Source organism: Myotis brandtii, unplaced genomic scaffold (genome assembly GCF_000412655.1).
Source record: "Myotis brandtii unplaced genomic scaffold, ASM41265v1 scaffold331, whole genome shotgun sequence".
Classification (NCBI taxonomy): Eukaryota; Metazoa; Chordata; class Mammalia; order Chiroptera; family Vespertilionidae; genus Myotis; species Myotis brandtii.
This window is the reverse complement of record NW_005362753.1, coordinates 490,240-506,790: the sequence shown is the minus strand read 5'-3', so window position 1 is coordinate 506,790 and position 16,551 is coordinate 490,240. Positions and strand designations below refer to the sequence as shown.

At 56.4% G+C, this 16,551-nt stretch overlaps 1 protein-coding gene across 1 annotated transcript in view; it reads right to left on the bottom strand.

Annotated features, from left to right (window-relative positions):
• The window catches only part of CLMN (calmin (calponin-like, transmembrane)), a 37,640-nt gene that overhangs the window by 4,982 nt on the left and 16,107 nt on the right, over positions 1-16,551 (bottom strand). Inside the window, exons 7-10 of the mRNA XM_005871161.1 lie at positions 13,018-13,211; positions 11,711-11,793; positions 6,249-7,841; positions 3,175-3,371 (exon numbers count right to left, since the gene is read on the bottom strand). Of these exons, the coding sequence (XP_005871223.1) occupies positions 3,175-3,371; positions 6,249-7,841; positions 11,711-11,793; positions 13,018-13,211 (2,067 nt within the window). The remainder of the gene's footprint in view (positions 1-3,174; positions 3,372-6,248; positions 7,842-11,710; positions 11,794-13,017; positions 13,212-16,551) is intronic.

The following is a 16,551-nucleotide window of genomic DNA, read 5'->3' as shown; positions in this document are numbered from 1 at the left end:
TTCACACAGCTGGGAGGGTAACAGGTCAGAGTGGCCCCTCTGGCTGCTCAGCAGGAAAACCAGATGCTGGGTGTCGACGTGCCGGCACAGACAGTCACCTCAGCTTCCTCCTGGGAGACCGACTGTGTGGCACCCTGGGGTCCGGAAACAAGGCATCGGATGCAGAGCTGACCCTGAAGGCATCCCCAGCGAAGCCCCGGTTGGCCCGCCCCCTGTAGCTCTGCCAACGTCACCCAGCCCTGCCTGCGCACCGGGCACATTTCAGGGACTGCTCGGTGCGGGGCGCGGGGCCAGGCCTCGGGGAAACCTCAGCCCTGTCCTTCACCCAAAGCCTGTGCTGGTTTGTGCTGGTGTCACGGCACCAGAACGAAACAACCACACGCGCCCACAAAGAAAAGAGCCGCTGTGCCGTGTCCTTGAGAGCGGGCGCAGCGCTAGGGCCCGGGTGCAGGCACTCTCTCCTGGATTTGTGATGTTTTCTCCCCCCAGGGAGGGGCCTCCCGCTCTGCCCACCCCGATCCCAGATGCTTTCTTCGAGGTGGGCTGTGTCACAGTGCCATCCCCAGGAGACTAAGGTCTGCTCCCTGAACGTGGTCTCCGAGCACGCACAGCACCCTCAGAGCCTACGGGTGCCAGGCACTGGGCCAGGTGCCGAGGCCCCGGCCCCCCGGGGAGCCAGCCACTGCCTATAAGCACACGTTCCTTCCTTTATTTGTCCACCCACAGAACTCCTCCTGAATGCCAGCTGCAGCCAGGCTGTGCTAAGGGCGCGGGCAATGCTGGTGCGCCCTCCCCACCCCCAGGGCGCTGGCTGACCTCCAGCGGGGAGCCCTGGTAAACATGCTCTTCCACAAGGGATTAGAGAAGCCCTGCTCTGACAAGAGCAGGGGCCGTGAGAACATAGAAAGGCGGGTCAAAGACCGCCTGGAGGAATCCAAGAAGGCTGCCTGGAGGAAGTGGAATTGAAGCTGGGATGGACCCAAGGGAGCAGCACGGCAGGAGACAGGCAGGGGACAGAGGGTCCTCAGAGGTGAAGGAACTTGGATGAGGGGGTGGGCATTCAAGGACCTCAGCTAACACCAGGTGCCTGGAGTGCGGGGAGAAGGGGACAGGGTGCCTGAGGTGGACGGAGATGAAGCTGGGAGGCAGGTCACAAGGGTCCAGCAGGGTGGGGACCCCGGGCCTTTCTGCCTCGACCAATAGGAAGCCACAGGTGGTGACTGAGCCAAGAGACAGTCGGAAAAGCATCCTGGGAAGAGAGAGGCCCAGAGCTCAGTCCCATTCAGTCGCCTGGGGCCAGGTCCTGACTTTAAACCCAGCACCATCCACACTGCAGGGAGCAGGTGAGCTGGCCGGGCCCAGGAGGGCCCCGCGGTCCTCACTCAGTCACAGCCAGGAGCACACCCCGAACATGCCCCGCCGCTCCTTTCCCCACGCCCACCTCTCCTCCTGCCCCTCACATGACACACATATGTACTGAGCGCCCATGTGCCAGCCGCCTGCCCAGCTGTTTCCTTCACCTGCGATGCCTTCCCTTCTCTCCCTCTCCCAGGTCCAAATCCCGCAGAATCCTCAGCGCTCACCGCGAATGACAGGCCAGCCCCCACGCCACCCTGACCCTCCATCTGCCTCTGAGGCCTAAACCGTGAAATCCCCACTTGCCTCTTGACACCTGAGGCGTCCCCTCCAGGCCTAGTCCTAGGAGACCGGAAGGAGCGTCTTCTCTCTCCAGCTAGGAGGCCCTGGAGGACAGAGCTGAGCCTGCACCCCGCTGTGACTGACCTCCTCGGAAGTCCCCAAGCCTCGTGGACACCATCGCAGGTGGCTGCCCACACATCACTGAGAACTAACTTGCTTAGGAGGAAGCTGAGCGGCCTGGCAAGTGACCCTCGGCCCCTCCCCAGGCTGTGATCAAGTAGGTGACAGCCGGGCCGTGCGCCTACAGTGTCAGCAGCACGTACAGCAGGCCCAGCTCCACGCTAAGACATAGGTGTCTGCTGGACAGTCACGAAAGGGGCGGGGAGAGGGACTCTGGAGTCAGGGCCAAAGGTGGTAGCAGTCTCCCATTGTGACCTCCCCCCTTCCCCGCCCGCCGCCCCGAAGCAGGGCAGAGGGGAGGCGGGAGAGTGAGCATCTGCCAGCCACTTCTCGGCTCTCCGGTCTGGCCTTCTCACCACCCCACATGCAAACCTCAACAGCTTCCCTTTGCAGCCAGGATGGCTCCCCCTGCAAGGCAACGAGGGCCAGGAAAGCACGCGGTGGTGCAGTCCCACACGGCTGAGTCCGAGACCCAGCTCCGTGGCGTCCTAGGCTGAGGGCTGCTGCGAGCCTCCTTGTCCGCCATCATGAGGCACAATCCTAGCCCCGGCCTCTGGGGGTGCCGGGGGAGTTAAAGAGGAGACGCATGGGCGATGCCTGACCACAAGGGCAAACAGAGACCCCGTGACAAGGAGTGATAATGGGGAGAGGCCAGGGTCCCCTGGAAGTCAGCAGTTCCATGTTTTCCCTGGGACAAATCCGGCCCACCTGGTGGCCCTGGAGTGACAGAGTAGATGCGCTACACACCTCGTGCCGATCAGTTCAAGTTCATGATCCTCCCTGACATAAAGGAACCATCCTGAGCTCTTTAGAACCAAACTCCCGGGCGAAGCCATAGTGTTAAAGTCCAAATTCCATGTGACAGCTGTGAAGGGTCCCCTCCGGCCCCAGGCGGCTCAGCCCTCCCGAGTCTGGAGGACGCTGATCGTCAGCTACGTCCCATTTCTAACTGCGCAACCTGCGGTCACCCGCGGGCCGGGCCGGCCATTGCTCGGCACACCCCACACCTCCCCGCGGCCCAGCCACGTCCCTGCTCACTGCTCTTCCCCCACGGGACCCGGAGGAGGCGGGGGCAGGCTCCCGTCTTCCCGCTGTGCTGCTTCGTCAGCAGGTCTGGTGACGGTGAGGGCCGGCGGGGACCCAGGTGGAGAGCTGGGGAGTCAGTTTCTGATTATGGCAGACGGCCACCTGGCCAGACGAACTCGGTATGAATCGGAAGAACCTTCTTACAAAGTTTCCTTTGCTGCCAGTCCCACCCCCCAACCCCGTCACGTCAGAAACTAACAATGTGCTGGGTTCAAAGAGACCCTCTCTCTCTCGCTGGGTCTCTGGGGTGAGGAGACGGCGACACAGTACCTGGAAGGGACTCTGTGGAAGCCAGGGTCTTCGTCCAGGTCGTCGGAGGACCGCGCAGCCCCGGGGGTGAGCAATATTGAACTTTCTACGTCGTCCACATGCTTCTTTTTTTCCTTTTTCTTGCTGCTGACCGATTCTTCCATCACTTTTTCTTCTAAAGGGTTTCTTAAGTTTTCTGAGTTTGGGGATTCCTGGGACTTAAGGACAAGACAACCAAATATAAGTCAGCATTTCATGCTGAGATACCGAGTGGGTGACACCATCCCGCACCTGGATCCAAGGCCCAGAGGGGGCCTCCCTCTCTCTCTGCCTCTCCCACGGATTCCCTCCAGCACAGCCTGCTGGGGAAGAGGGGCCCATCCGAACTCCTGTCCCCAGTGCAGAGTTCAAATGCTCCCGACAGGTGTGGTGAAATGGCAGGAGGTCTAGAGTCCGCAGACTCTAGTTTAAAACCCTGACCAAGTCAGCTCTCTGACCTGGAGTGACTGACTTTATCTCTCTGACCCTCAGTTTCCTTGTCTGTCAAATCCTATCTAATAAAGAGGTAATATGCAAATTGACCCTCACACCCACACAAGATGGCTGCCTACAACCAGGCCGGCAGGGGGTTAGTGAGGGATGACCAAACGACTGAACAAACAGGCTGTGTGGGGCAACCAGGCTGGCGGGGGTGCCATGAGGGGTGACCAGGCTGGCAGAGGGGGCAGTTGGGGGTGACCAGGCCAGCAGGGGGGGCAGTAAGAGGCTACCAGGCTGGCAGAGGAAGGGGCAGTTGGGGGCGACCAGGCCAGCGGGGTGTGTGTGTGTGTGTGTGTGCAGGAGTGCAGTTGGGGGCGATTAGGCTGGCAGGGGGGGCAGTGAGAGGCAACCAGGCCAGCAGAGGGGGCAGTTAGGGGAGATCAGGTAGGCACATACAGGCAGCGAGGGACGATCAGGCCGACGGTGGCGGGACAGTTAGAGTCAACCAGGCAGGCAGGTTAGTGATTAGGAGCCAGTGGTCCAGAATTGTGAGAGGGATGTCCCTGGGGATCAGGCCTAAACCGGCAGTCGGACATCCCCCGAGGGGTCCCAGATTGGAGAGGATGCAGGCTGGGCTGAAGGGACCACCCCCCTCCCCATACACAAATTTCGTGCACCAGGCCTCTAGTGGGTATAATAATGATCAACCTCTTCCCACAACATGATTGTGCTTCCTATAAAGGATGCCCCTCACAACGGGCAATGGTTGGACCCGTCACACAACCATCAGCCGCTTAAACAGAGAAACGACTCCTGGAAGCCAGAGGGGCCCAAGGGTGCAAGGTCGCCTGAGTTTGGAGAAGTGCACACACAGACAAACGTACAGCTGGTGGGAGGACCCTTCCCTGTGCCCTCGGCCGGAGATGGATTATAGGGCACCTCTCACGCTTACTGGATAAGGAACGTTCTTTGAGCCGTGTCTACAGCCAACACTCTGAAACCTGTTGGCAATGCTCGCGAGTGAAACCAAGAAGCGTGGGAATGGTTGGAGCAGTGTCTCGAGAATTCCTTCGGGGCCGGAGGAACCTGCTCCACAGGAGGTGGACTAAGGACTGAGCTGCCGGCCTGCGCAGCCACAGAACAATGCTCTGTGCAGAGAGTAAACCGCCCTCGGCAACTGAAATTCCAGCCCCTCCTCCGTCATCAGTGGTACTTTTTCTGAGAGGTGAAACGAGGAGACACCTTTTTTTAAAAAAACTAGAAGAACCTGCCATTTTCTGGTCTCTTTTGAAGGCATATTTTCCTTTTTTCAAGGAGGGCCAGGTATCAGAGAGATGCTCCCTCCTGTGCTGTCCTGGCTGCCCAGAGGCAAGGCTCACAGGCCTCCCCTGCCACTCCGAGCTGCACCCCCTCCCTCGGCGGACCCACAGGGATCAAGGCCAGGGCTACACTCAGGGCCAACAACAAGGTGGGCTGGAGTGCAGTGGGCACTGCTCGGTGGACAGGTGAGAGCCAGAGGGGGCAGATCAGGGCCGAGAGGGCAGACCCGGCTCAGTATCAGAGTTCCTGTCTAGGTTCTGGTTCCATTCCCAGCCCAGAGCTCCTCAGCCCCACCCCAAATCACCCGGCCACTGGCTGGGCACACGAGTAGGTGTGCAGCCTACTTTTGGCAATGACCGCATGGAAAGCGGAGGAGATCGAAGCGCCTCATCTGCGATTCCATAGGCCACGTTCAGCCAGCCGGGGGCAGGGGGAAGGGGATTGAGCCCCTAATTTGCCATTTCAAGTATCACAGAGGGGCAGAGGGGCAACACGGGCTTTCTTCCCACCAACACTCGGTCCCCTGTCTTTTGTCCTAAGAGAGATTTTTGGCCCATAACCACCCAGAGAATAGCCCCATTTGCTGTCACGGCCCCCCAGTCTGAGGACCCCAAGACCTGAGCTCACTGAGGGACATTTCTAACCCCTGGATCTTGGGGTTTCTGGCAGGAAGAGCCCTCTGGGACAGGGCTGGCCTCCCATAAGCCCGCAGACAGCAGGTAGGATGGGTGGAGGACCGGGGTCAGGTCCCTTCACGTGGGGGCAAACGGGAAGATGGCAGTGGGCCCCTGGGGACCCATCCAGCCCTCTTCTCCATCCCAAGATGGACAGAGTGAGTGCCCCCCACTCCCAAGGCAATAGGAGCTCCCACCGCGCTCCTGGGAGCTGCGCACCCCTGTCCAGAGCTGGCAAATCGATAAGCACAAGTGACCACGCTGGCCTAAACGCCAAGTGCCTCCTAAGGCTGCTCGGACCCCCTCCTCCTTCGGCCTCCCAGCAGCAAGCCGGCTCATTCCTCCACCCCTCCACTGCGTGAGCCAGAGCATCGTCATCTATCTTGGGGTTCAGTGCACCCTACCTTCACCTTTCACCCCGAACTACCATGCAAAACACACCTTCGTCTCCCGACTGCAGGCCCTGTCAGGGGGTCTCCAGAGCCCAAACCTGAATCGCAAACGCGCACCTCTCCTGGGAGAGACCCTACAGCCCGCGAGACTGGCGGGGCCCTGGGAGGGAGGCTGTGCCAGGGCAGGAGCTGAGCTCTGGAGGCGGAACTCCCGGGGGGCAGCCCCTACCTGCTGGCTCTCCCCAGGGGCGCGGGCTGTGGCCTCCCTCTGCTGGTGGTCCTCTGGGGCCAGGGCGGGGGGAGGGCCCGAGGCTGGCTTGGCCCCCTGTGCCCCCTGGTACCGGTCGGGCTCCTGGGTGGGGGGCTGGGGGAGGTCCTCGCCCAGGCCCCCGAAGCTGCTGCTGCTCTCGGAGGCCTCGGGCTCGTCCTCGTCCTCCCTTTGCTCCAGGTCAGACAGGTAGTCCTCCGGGTCTTCAAAGTCCGCATCTTCAGCTTTAAAATCCTCCTGGCCTTCCGCGTACGCCTCCAGGACGGCGGCCAGGGGCACCTCGTAGTGCGGGTAGTAGAAGAGGTCGTGCGGGATGACCGAGACCTTGGAGAGGGGCGGGGAGCGCTTGAAGTCCAGGCCCTCCTCGCTGTGGCTGCCCAGGGTCTCCAGGCTGACTTGGCTGCTGGGCGGGTTGGAGGGCAAGTCCCCCTCAAACGCCGGGGGGTCCTCGGCCTCGGCTTCCTCCTCCCCGCGCGGGGGCCGCGGGGACTTGCGCTTCGCCTTTTCATACACCTCTGGCTTCCTGCCCCCCGGCTCCTCCTGTGGGGCCACCACACGGCTGTGGTCTTCGTGTCCAGGCTTCCCCGGGGGCTCGTCCGCACCTTCCATCCTGGGGGCGGACGTGCTTCTCCCGTTCCCCAGGTTCTCGGCCTGCTCCTCCGCAGCCTCGGCCTCCCCGGGCCCGTCCTCCGCAGGCGGGGGGTCCTCGCCGAAAGCCTGGCTGGTGGAGGCAAAATCGACGAGGTCACTGTTAAATTTAGAGGCTTTCAGGGGTATGCCTTCGAAATCGTCTTCCTCGTCCATCGCCTCTACGGTCTGCAGCTTCACCTTGAGCTCCGAGGAATCGGCCATCACGGTCTCCTCTCCGAGGCGCGCCCGGGGGCAGCTCTCCTCGCCGGGGCTGGCCGGCCGCTCCGAGGCCCTGTTCCGGGGGGCAGAGCCCTGGGGAGTCTGAGAAGGGCCGGTCTGACTGTCCGCCAGGCAGACATCGCCCAGGGCCTGGTCCGGGGCTGCCTCCGGCCTTTCCTCGGCGACCTCCGGGCTGTGCCCATCCTGCTTCCACAAGTCCTTGGTCCCCCGAGGGCCGCCTTCGAAGCCGCAGTCTTGGCTGTGGACGGGGTCCTTGCTGCAGGAGGCGTCCTTGTAGACGTCCGCCTCAAAGTGCACCGTTTTCTTGCCCGGCAGGGAGCTGGACCTCTGGTTGTCCTTTCTGGATAAGATGGAAGATTCTGGAGGCGGCTCGCTGAGGCTGCAGGTCCTGCCGGAGGCCCCGAGGGTGTCCCAGTCCGTGCCCTGTGGTGTGACCTCGGCGGGGCTGTTTGTTGGTGTGGGGCCAGGAGCGCCACCCGGGCGGGAGTCCTTCCCGCGCGCGGGCTTGTCACAGACAAAGACCTTGGAGGGGGGCGGGTGGCTGGTGTCGTGGTTGACGGTGTAGGCCCGCTCCCCGTCGTCAGTCACATAGAAGACGGTGCTCTCCTGCTCCGAGGGCGTTTCTTTAATGCGGACGAAGGTGGACTCGATAGGGGCGTCTTTATCTGGATCCACAAAATCCTCCTGCGGAGAAACACAGGGCAACAGGATGTCAGCAGCGCCTTGAAGTACAACGTATCCCCCTCTCAAAGGGCAAAGCCCAGAGCAGGAAGGTGGCTTCGGAGCGAACGCTCAGTGTTGTAACTAACGCGCAGATGGTTGCCGAGGACTACCGTTTCTGTCAAAGTATTTCACAAAGACTGCATTTCCCAGCTCTGGATACAAAGAAATCTCAATGCACTAAACTGTAAGTAGGATGAGCCCTTCTAAGTGAGCAGAGATTTTCAGCTTTTTTTCCCCAATATATTTTTATTGATTTCAGGGAGAGGGAGAGAGAGATAGATCAATGATTCTCTCTCATCATTGATGTGAGAGAATCACTGATCAGCTGCCTCCTGCACACCCCCCACTGGGGATTGAACCCACAACCCCGGCATTGCCCTGACCGGGAATTGAACCGTGACCTCCTGTTCCAAGGTTGACGTTCAACCTCTGAGCCACACAGGACAGGTGACTGTCAGCTTCGGTGGCCACTGCCTAGTCTGGGGACGGACAGGAGGAGCGCTGACCCACCTGAGATAAGGAAGGATCAGCCCAGCCTTCACTGATTGTGTGGGCAGGTATGAATCTAAAAGGACCCCAAATGCAAAACCAAATCTCCTGACAGTATGATAAGTCTCCCACACGGGGACATTTGCTGAGTAAGAAACAGCTGTGGGCAGGGCTGCAAAGCAGAGAGCAACCTTGGGGTATTGCCGTGGTTGGCACCCGGTGCACTGGTGGAATCGGTGTGTTGACCTCATCTTAAAATGATGTGAAACCAGAAAGCCAAAATTAAATAAAACTTGCACCATATCCCTTATTGAGTCCTGGGAAGGCCAAAACGATTAGTTCCTCATTGTAAATCCTTGTTTAGGGAAGGACTACATTCTTGGGGGGTGGGGGAGAGGGAGGGAATGTTCATTTATACACTAGGTCTGACATAAAAGAAACAATGTTAAGATGCCAAGAAGCAGGGGAATGAGACCCATAAAGGAGAGAAACAACCGTCATTAGAAGTAGACCCATATATGAGCCAGGGTTAGAACTAGCAGATAAAGATGCTGAAATAACTATTTAACCTATGCTACAAGAAATACACAGGCAGTTCTTTGGGCTGAAGAGAAATGATCATGGAGGGAAGCCAGGATCTGAAGGAGGGAATGGAAAGTGCCTGAAATAGTAAATACAGGGTCAATATAAAAAAACTAAAAAGTTTTCTTAAAAAGCCCCCTAACTATTTAAAGCAAAAATGTGACAAAGTATTGGGATTAGAATATGGAGAAGTGAGGTAAATGACAGTAGTAGCACAAAGGAATGGAGAGGAAGTGAGTGGAATTAAATGTTTACATATATAAAATATATTAAAAATCCATTTTACTAGAACTGTTATAATAGGAATTCAACGTAGACTGAGGTATGTTCAAGATGAGTATTATAACCCCTAGAACAACTACTAAGAAGATAAAACAAGGAGATGTAGCTAAAAAGCCCACAGTGGAGCTAAAACGGAAACAAAAGAATAATTGGATCATCCAAAAAAGGTTAGGCAGGAAGAACAAAGGAGCAGAGCGCAGGCAGGACCAGTGGAAAACAACAGTCAAGATGGTAGATGAAATCTCTGTAAATGGCCGAAAAACACACTAGTTAAATGACATGCTAATTCTTGTCAGAATGGACAGAAAGCAAGACCTGACTATAAACTGTTTATAAGAGATGTGCTTAAATATTAGCACACACACTGCAAAGAAAGAGAAGGAAAAAGACATATCATGCAAACAGCATGAGAAAGCCGCTATGGCTACATATTTCTATCAGACAAAGTACCCTGCAAGAGAAAGAAAGAACCTGCATAAAACTGCAACCACAGAGTCACCAGGATGATACAACCATCCTAAATGTGTATGCGTTTATAGCATGGCTTCGGCATACACACAGCAAAGACTGACAGAGCTAAGAAAAACAAAGCCACAACCATGAGTTGGAGATTTTAAACATTTCTCTCTCACACTCACTGATAGGAAAAGAAGAAAAAATAGCAGTATGCCTATAGAATGTGAGAACAGCACATTAACCAACCTGACCTAATCGATACTTAAAGAATGTTAATTCTTTCCGTGCATAGGACACATTCTTTTCAAGTGCATATGGTACACTTAACCAAAATAAACCATATACGGGGACAGCAAGCTGGGCACAGTGTCTGGTACACGGATGGCTAGGGCTTAAAGAATGTCTGTTGAAATGAACTAAACTCAGCTGAACTGTCAAGGAACAGTTCGATGGTGCCTAGATTAGCTGGGACTCGTCGTCTGTCGTCCCCTGGGGATGTATATGGACTGTTCTGTGGTGACGCACTATGATCTGGGACTCAGGGGGACTTTCTCAGGTCCCATCTTGCTCCACCTCTCCTTCCCCTGCCCCGTCTGCAGCACTGGGGAGACCCAACTGTCAGAACTGCTGAATCCTGGCTGTGACCCCTACAAACACCGTAAGTTTGAGTTGATTTCAAACTTTGCCTACATCTTAAGGGCTCAGGGCTAAGTATCCCCGAGGTTAGTCATGGACTAGGAAATTTACAAAATATTATTATATCATACTAGAGGCCCGGTGCACAGATTCGAGCACTGGTGGGGTCCCTTGGCCTGGCCTGCGCCCTCTCACAATCTGGAACCCCTCGGGGGATGTCGGACTGCCAGTTTCGGGCCAATCCCCACAGGCCAGGCTGAGGGAGCCCACGGGTGCACAAATGCATGCACCGGGCCTCTAGTATACATATAAGATCTTTGGTTAATCTCTTCCCGCCCTCCCCCCACCTTCTTCCCTCTGAGGTTCATCAGTCTGTTCCGTGTTTCCATGCCTATACATTGAGCATCTGCCCCCTGGTGGTCAGTGAGCAACAGAGCTACCTGTTGAACGGTTGCTTGGGCTTTTATATATATAGATATTGTATAATGTATACAGCTACACAATCTATATATATAAAAGCCTAAGCGACCATTACAACCAGATGACTGGATGACTGGCCGGTAGCTATGATGCACACTGACCACCAGGAGCTTCCCTCTGCATTGGTGGTCAGCGCGCTCCCACAGCCAACCTCCTGCAGCTGGCCAACCTCCCCCCAGCTGGCTGGCCCTGATGGCCCTGATCGCCAGCCAGCCCAAGGGACCCCACCCATGCACAAATTCATGCACCGAGCCTCTAGTTTAATATATTAGACTATACTACATTGTATTATTATAAAAATAATAACAGCCCTAGCTGGTTTGGCTCAGTGGATAGAGTGTTGGTCTGTGGACTGAAGGTCCCAGGTTCGATTCTGGTCAAGGGAACATGCCCGGGTTGTAGGCTTGATCCCCAGTAGGGGGCATGCAGAAGGCAGCCCATCAATGATTCTCTCTTGTCATTGATATTTCTATCTCTCTTTTCCTCTCCTTTCCTCTCCAAAATTCATAAAAATACATTTTAAAAAATTGTTAAAGGTGTGTTTTGAACACTGCCTTTTATAAATTTTCACACTCTGATAAAATCTGGCAGACTGCTAAAATGTTCTATCTGACATCTAAAAAATCAAGTAGGTTACCCATATTACATGCGAGCATCTTTTATAACCTTAATACAGTTTGGTATGTGAAGAGGTTTGCGAGAGGCATGGCTGCCTAACTTCCCGTCCTGCTTTTCACATGATACACGTCATACGTGATTTTGAAATTAACGTGGGGCAGGGCAACGCTCAAGGCACTCGAGATCAAATTTTGATGACTCCCCCTCCTCGAACAACACAGCCCAAGCCCCAGCTTCAGTGGGTGGAAATGCAGTTTCAGAATTAAAGGCAAGGAAAACCAACATACGGCTTCCAGCTCCGGGAAATGTTCTAGAAACTGTGCCACGTAAGTCACGATAGACTGCTCGTCCGGCGTGTCAACCATGATGTCTGTTAAGAGAGACACGGGCGTTAGGACACGTGAACACGCGGTCTTTAAAGAGGCCCGCGGAACGCCTGGTGTGAGACCCCCTGGCCGCCGCGGTTTTTCCCGTCTCACATGGAGGGAAATCAGGCCGAGAGGGGCAATCTTACTCGGGCGCCCTGAGCCCCGAGCCTCACACTTACTGGACTGCAGGCTGGTGAATGGGGGGCCCGAGTGTAGAACCCAGGACTCCTTATTCCCAAGGTCATCCATTACTCCTCTCCGTCCCGCCACTGTGAGCCGCCAGCTCCCTGCAGCCTGTCAGCGGGTCCGGCGACCCAGGGCCTTCCTCGCTGCTGGGGGAGCCCCACACTAGCCTGGCCCACTGGAAGCCCATCTGACAGTGAGAGCCAAGTGCCTTGGAGGGGCGCGTCCTTCCCAACCTGTCGCTATCCGGATGGGACTGGTCCTGAGGGTAATTGGGAGGCCCTGGGCTCCTTCAGTGAGATGCTCAATGAGATGCAGACAGGACTGTTTCTGCAGCGGCCCAGCGCGCCAGTGGCCGGAGAGCCTCGGAAACGTCGCGATGCCCAATAGAAATAGGTAGTGAAGACACGCTAGCCCCATGCAAAACACTTACGCCAAAAGTAAAATGCTAAGTAAAAAAAAGGAGAGACAAAACCATGCATACACGGCATGATCCCATTATGTTTTTAAAAAATGTAATTAAGTGCATAGAAAAGCGCTGGAGACATGAGCTCAGCGGTAGGAATGTGGGCGTTATAAAAAACGTCGTCATTGGGTTTTTCTGTATTTTCTACCCGGACAGCATGTGCGACGCAGGCAATGGGAATCATTAAGAAGGAAGAGAGCGAGAGAGCCGCCGCTACCTTCCGGCTCCAGCAGCCCAGCGCGCCAGTGGCCGGAGAGCCTCGGAAACGTCGCGATGCCCAATAGAAATAGGTAGTGAAGACACGCTAGCCCCATGCAAAACACTTACGCCAAAAGTAAAATGCTAAGTAAAAAAAAGGAGAGACAAAACCATGCATACACGGCATGATCCCATTATGTTTTTAAAAAATGTAATTAAGTGCATAGAAAAGCGCTGGAGACATGAGCTCAGCGGTAGGAATGTGGGCGTTATAAAAAACGTCGTCATTGGGTTTTTCTGTATTTTCTACCCGGACAGCACGTGCGACACAGGCAATGGGAATCATTAAGAAGGAAGAGAGCGCGAGAGCCGCCGCTACCTTCCGGCTCCAGGAGCCTGGGGATGTGGAGGGCGTCGTGCGCGATGCGGAAAGCCTTCTCCAGGTTCTCCAGCATGGAGTCCTCCAGGGCCGCCTTCATGTCCACCAGGCTGGGGTCGATGGCCTTGATCACAGCCAGGAACGCCAGCCCACTCCTCCAGCTGCCCGCGAAGTCCTGCACCGCCACGCCGTACCTGTGGGAAAGCAGCGGGCGGCCCCAGCAGCTCAGCAAAGAGAACCACTGACGGGGGTCAGCACGCAGCAGCCTCTGCAGTGGTTCTCAACCTTCTGGCCCTTTAAATACAGTTCCTCATGTTGTGACCCAACCATAAAATTATTTTCGTTGCTACTTCATAACTGTAATGTTGCTACTGTTATGAATCGTCATGTAAATATCTGATATGCAGGATGGTCTTAGGCGACCCCTGTGAAAGGGTCATTCGACCGCCAAAGGGGTTGCGACCCACAGGTTGAGAACCGCTGCTCTAGAGCCTCCAAGTGCGGCCGGGAGCTGCGGACCACACGAGGCCGGGCGCCCTGAGCCCCAAGCCCCAGAGAGCTGCAGAGAGCCATCACATGTCCCTTCTGGACAAATGGAAGAGGAAGGTACGCGTCCTACAAGGAGGCCGCGCAGGAAGGACCTCGTGTTCCCCGATGTCCAGATAGATAAGGAGCAACGTTATAATGTTCATCTTCTCAGTGACATTCAGAGCAGCAGACAGCATGTGCTGTGTAATATGGGGGAGGCAGAAAGTCCCCCTGCACACCTGGCTGCCCCCTCTGGGCTTCCTGGCCGTGGCCTTGGGCAAGTCCTGCCCCTGCCAGGCCGCAGGCTCCTCAGGGATAAACAGGGGTCACCGCACTCTGACCTCCTGGTGGCGGTCGCAGAGAATACTAGCTTGAACCCCAAGAGTGGCCACGGCAGGCGGACACCCAATGGGCCACGTAGGCAGCACTGGGAGCCAGCCACTAAGTGGCAGCTAACGTTGTATGTGAGGGATGCAGAGAGCTGATCCTGCCGGCACCGCTTCCTTTAGAAACCATCCCGAGACCTGCCCGTTTCCCCACTGTGGCCACCGAGTTCTCTTGGAAACAAACAGCCCGACCTTTTTCATTGAGGAACCATTAAGATTCACAAGAAGCTGAAAAGCAGCGAGCACGTACGCCCCGGAGTATCTAAGCCAGGGCACTGACGCCGGGGCAGACGATCAATGGCGCTCCAGGCCTTGTGGGTGTCCCCAGCTTCTCACAGGCTCAGAGGCCTGGAGCCACGGCCGGGAGCCATGGAGACGCCGTCTGCGGCATCACCCCCAGGACACCTCCCTTCCTCATCACCCTGACGCTCTTTGGTTGATTTATTTTCATTAGAGAGAAAGAGAGAGAGGGAGAGAGAGAAACATGGATGAGAGAGAGAAATGTCCATCGGCTGCCTCTTGCACACCCCCTACTGGGGTCGAGCCTGCAACGCGGACATGTGACCTGACTGGGAATAGAACCATGATCTGGTTCATGGGGTTGATTTCTTTTTAAACAACATGTAATGACTATTTGCATACATCAGCTCCACCGTGCTCTGCCCCTCAATCAAAACTCCAAAGACCCAGCCTCACTCCCATCTTTTTTCCTTCCCGTTCACCCCGTGCATGGGGAGAAGGGACTGGATCTCTGTAAAGGGCTTTAACGTGCTGGCACCACGCAGGCACTTTCCCGGGGTCTCTATCATCTCAGCCTAACCTCCCTGCAAGGCAGCGGATGGTAAGTGACCATCTTGCAGCTGCGGCCGCCAAAGGGGTCGCAATCCACAGGTTGAGAACCGCTGCTCTAGAGCCTCCAAGTGCGGCCGGGAGCTGCGGACCACACGAGGCCGGGCGCCCTGAGCCCCAAGCCCCAGAGAGCTGCAGAGAGCCATCACATGTCCCTTCTGGACAAATGGAAGAGGAAGGTACGCGTCCTACAAGGAGGCCGCGCAGGAAGGACCTCGTGTTCCCCGATGTCCAGATAGATAAGGAGCAACGTTATAACGTTCATCTTCTCAGTGACATTCAGAGCAGCAGACAGCATGTGCTGTGTAATACGGTGGAGCCAGAAAGTCCCCCTGCACACCCGGCTGCCCCTCTGGGCTCCCTGGGCCGTGGCCTTGGGCAAGTCCTGCCCCTGCCAGGCCTCAGGCTCCTCAGGGATAAACAGGGGTCACCGCACTCTGACCTCCTGGTGGCGGTCGCAGAGAATACTAGCTTGAACCCCAAGAGTGGCCACGGCAGGCGGACACCCAATGGGCCACGTAGGCAGCACCGGGAGCCAGCCACTAAGTGGCAGCTAACGTCGTATGTGAGGGATGCAGAGAGCTGATCCTGCCGCACCGCTTCCTTTAGAAACCATCCCGAGACCTGCCCGTTTCCCCACTGTGGCCACCGAGTTCTCTTGGAAACAAACAGCCCGACCTTTTTCATTGAGGAACCATTAAGATTCACAAGAAGCTGAAAAGCAGCGAGCACGTACGCCCCGGAGTATCTAAGCCAGGGCACTGACGCCGGGGCAGACGATCAATGGCGCTCCAGGCCTTGTGGGTGTCCCCAGCTTCTCACAGGCTCAGAGGCCTGGAGCCACGGCCGGGAGCCATGGAGACGCCGTCTGCGGCATCACCCCCAGGACACCTCCCTTCCTCATCACCCTGACGCTCTTTGGTTGATTTATTTTCATTAGAGAGAAAGAGAGAGAGGGAGAGAGAGAAACATGGATGAGAGAGAGAAATGTCCATCGGCTGCCTCTTGCACACCCCCTACTGGGGTCGAGCCTGCAACGCGGACATGTGACCTGACTGGGAATAGAACCATGATCTGGTTCATGGGGTTGATTTCTTTTTAAACAACATGTAATGACTATTTGCATACATCAGCTCCACCGTGCTCTGCCCCTCAATCAAAACTCCAAAGACCCAGCCTCACTCCCATCTTTTTTCCTTCCCGTTCACCCCGTGCATGGGGAGAAGGGACTGGATCTCTGTAAAGGGCTTTAACGTGCTGGCACCACGCAGGCACTTTCCCGGGGTCTCTATCATCTCAGCCTAACCTCCCTGCAAGGCAGCGGATGGTAAGTGACCATCTTGCAGCTGCGGCCGGCGGGGAAAGCGATTCTCCAGGATCCCACCCAGCGTGTGCACGGCAGAGCGGAGGTGGCCCTGAGCTGGGGTGGCTTTTGCCCCGCGTGGCCTGGCTTTCTCCCCAGCCTTGCCCACAGCCCAGAGGCCCAGGGGCTGTCGGCCACCGCCAGTTAAAGGCCCAACACCCAACGGCTAAAAGGCCTTGCCTGCTACCATGCAGGGCCAAACAGGAGGCCGGGAACTTGGCTCCAATTCATGGTGTGCATTTTGGAAAGGCCACACCTAACTCTGATCAGCTACAGCCTTTACTGTTACTAGTTAAGTGGGTGCAGACTGAGCGGCACCTTGGCCCTTGGTAAGAAATGTGTACGTGCTATTAGGATCCAAGAGACAGCCCCACTGCGGGGCTGAATGCGGGGGAAGCCCCTCTGCTT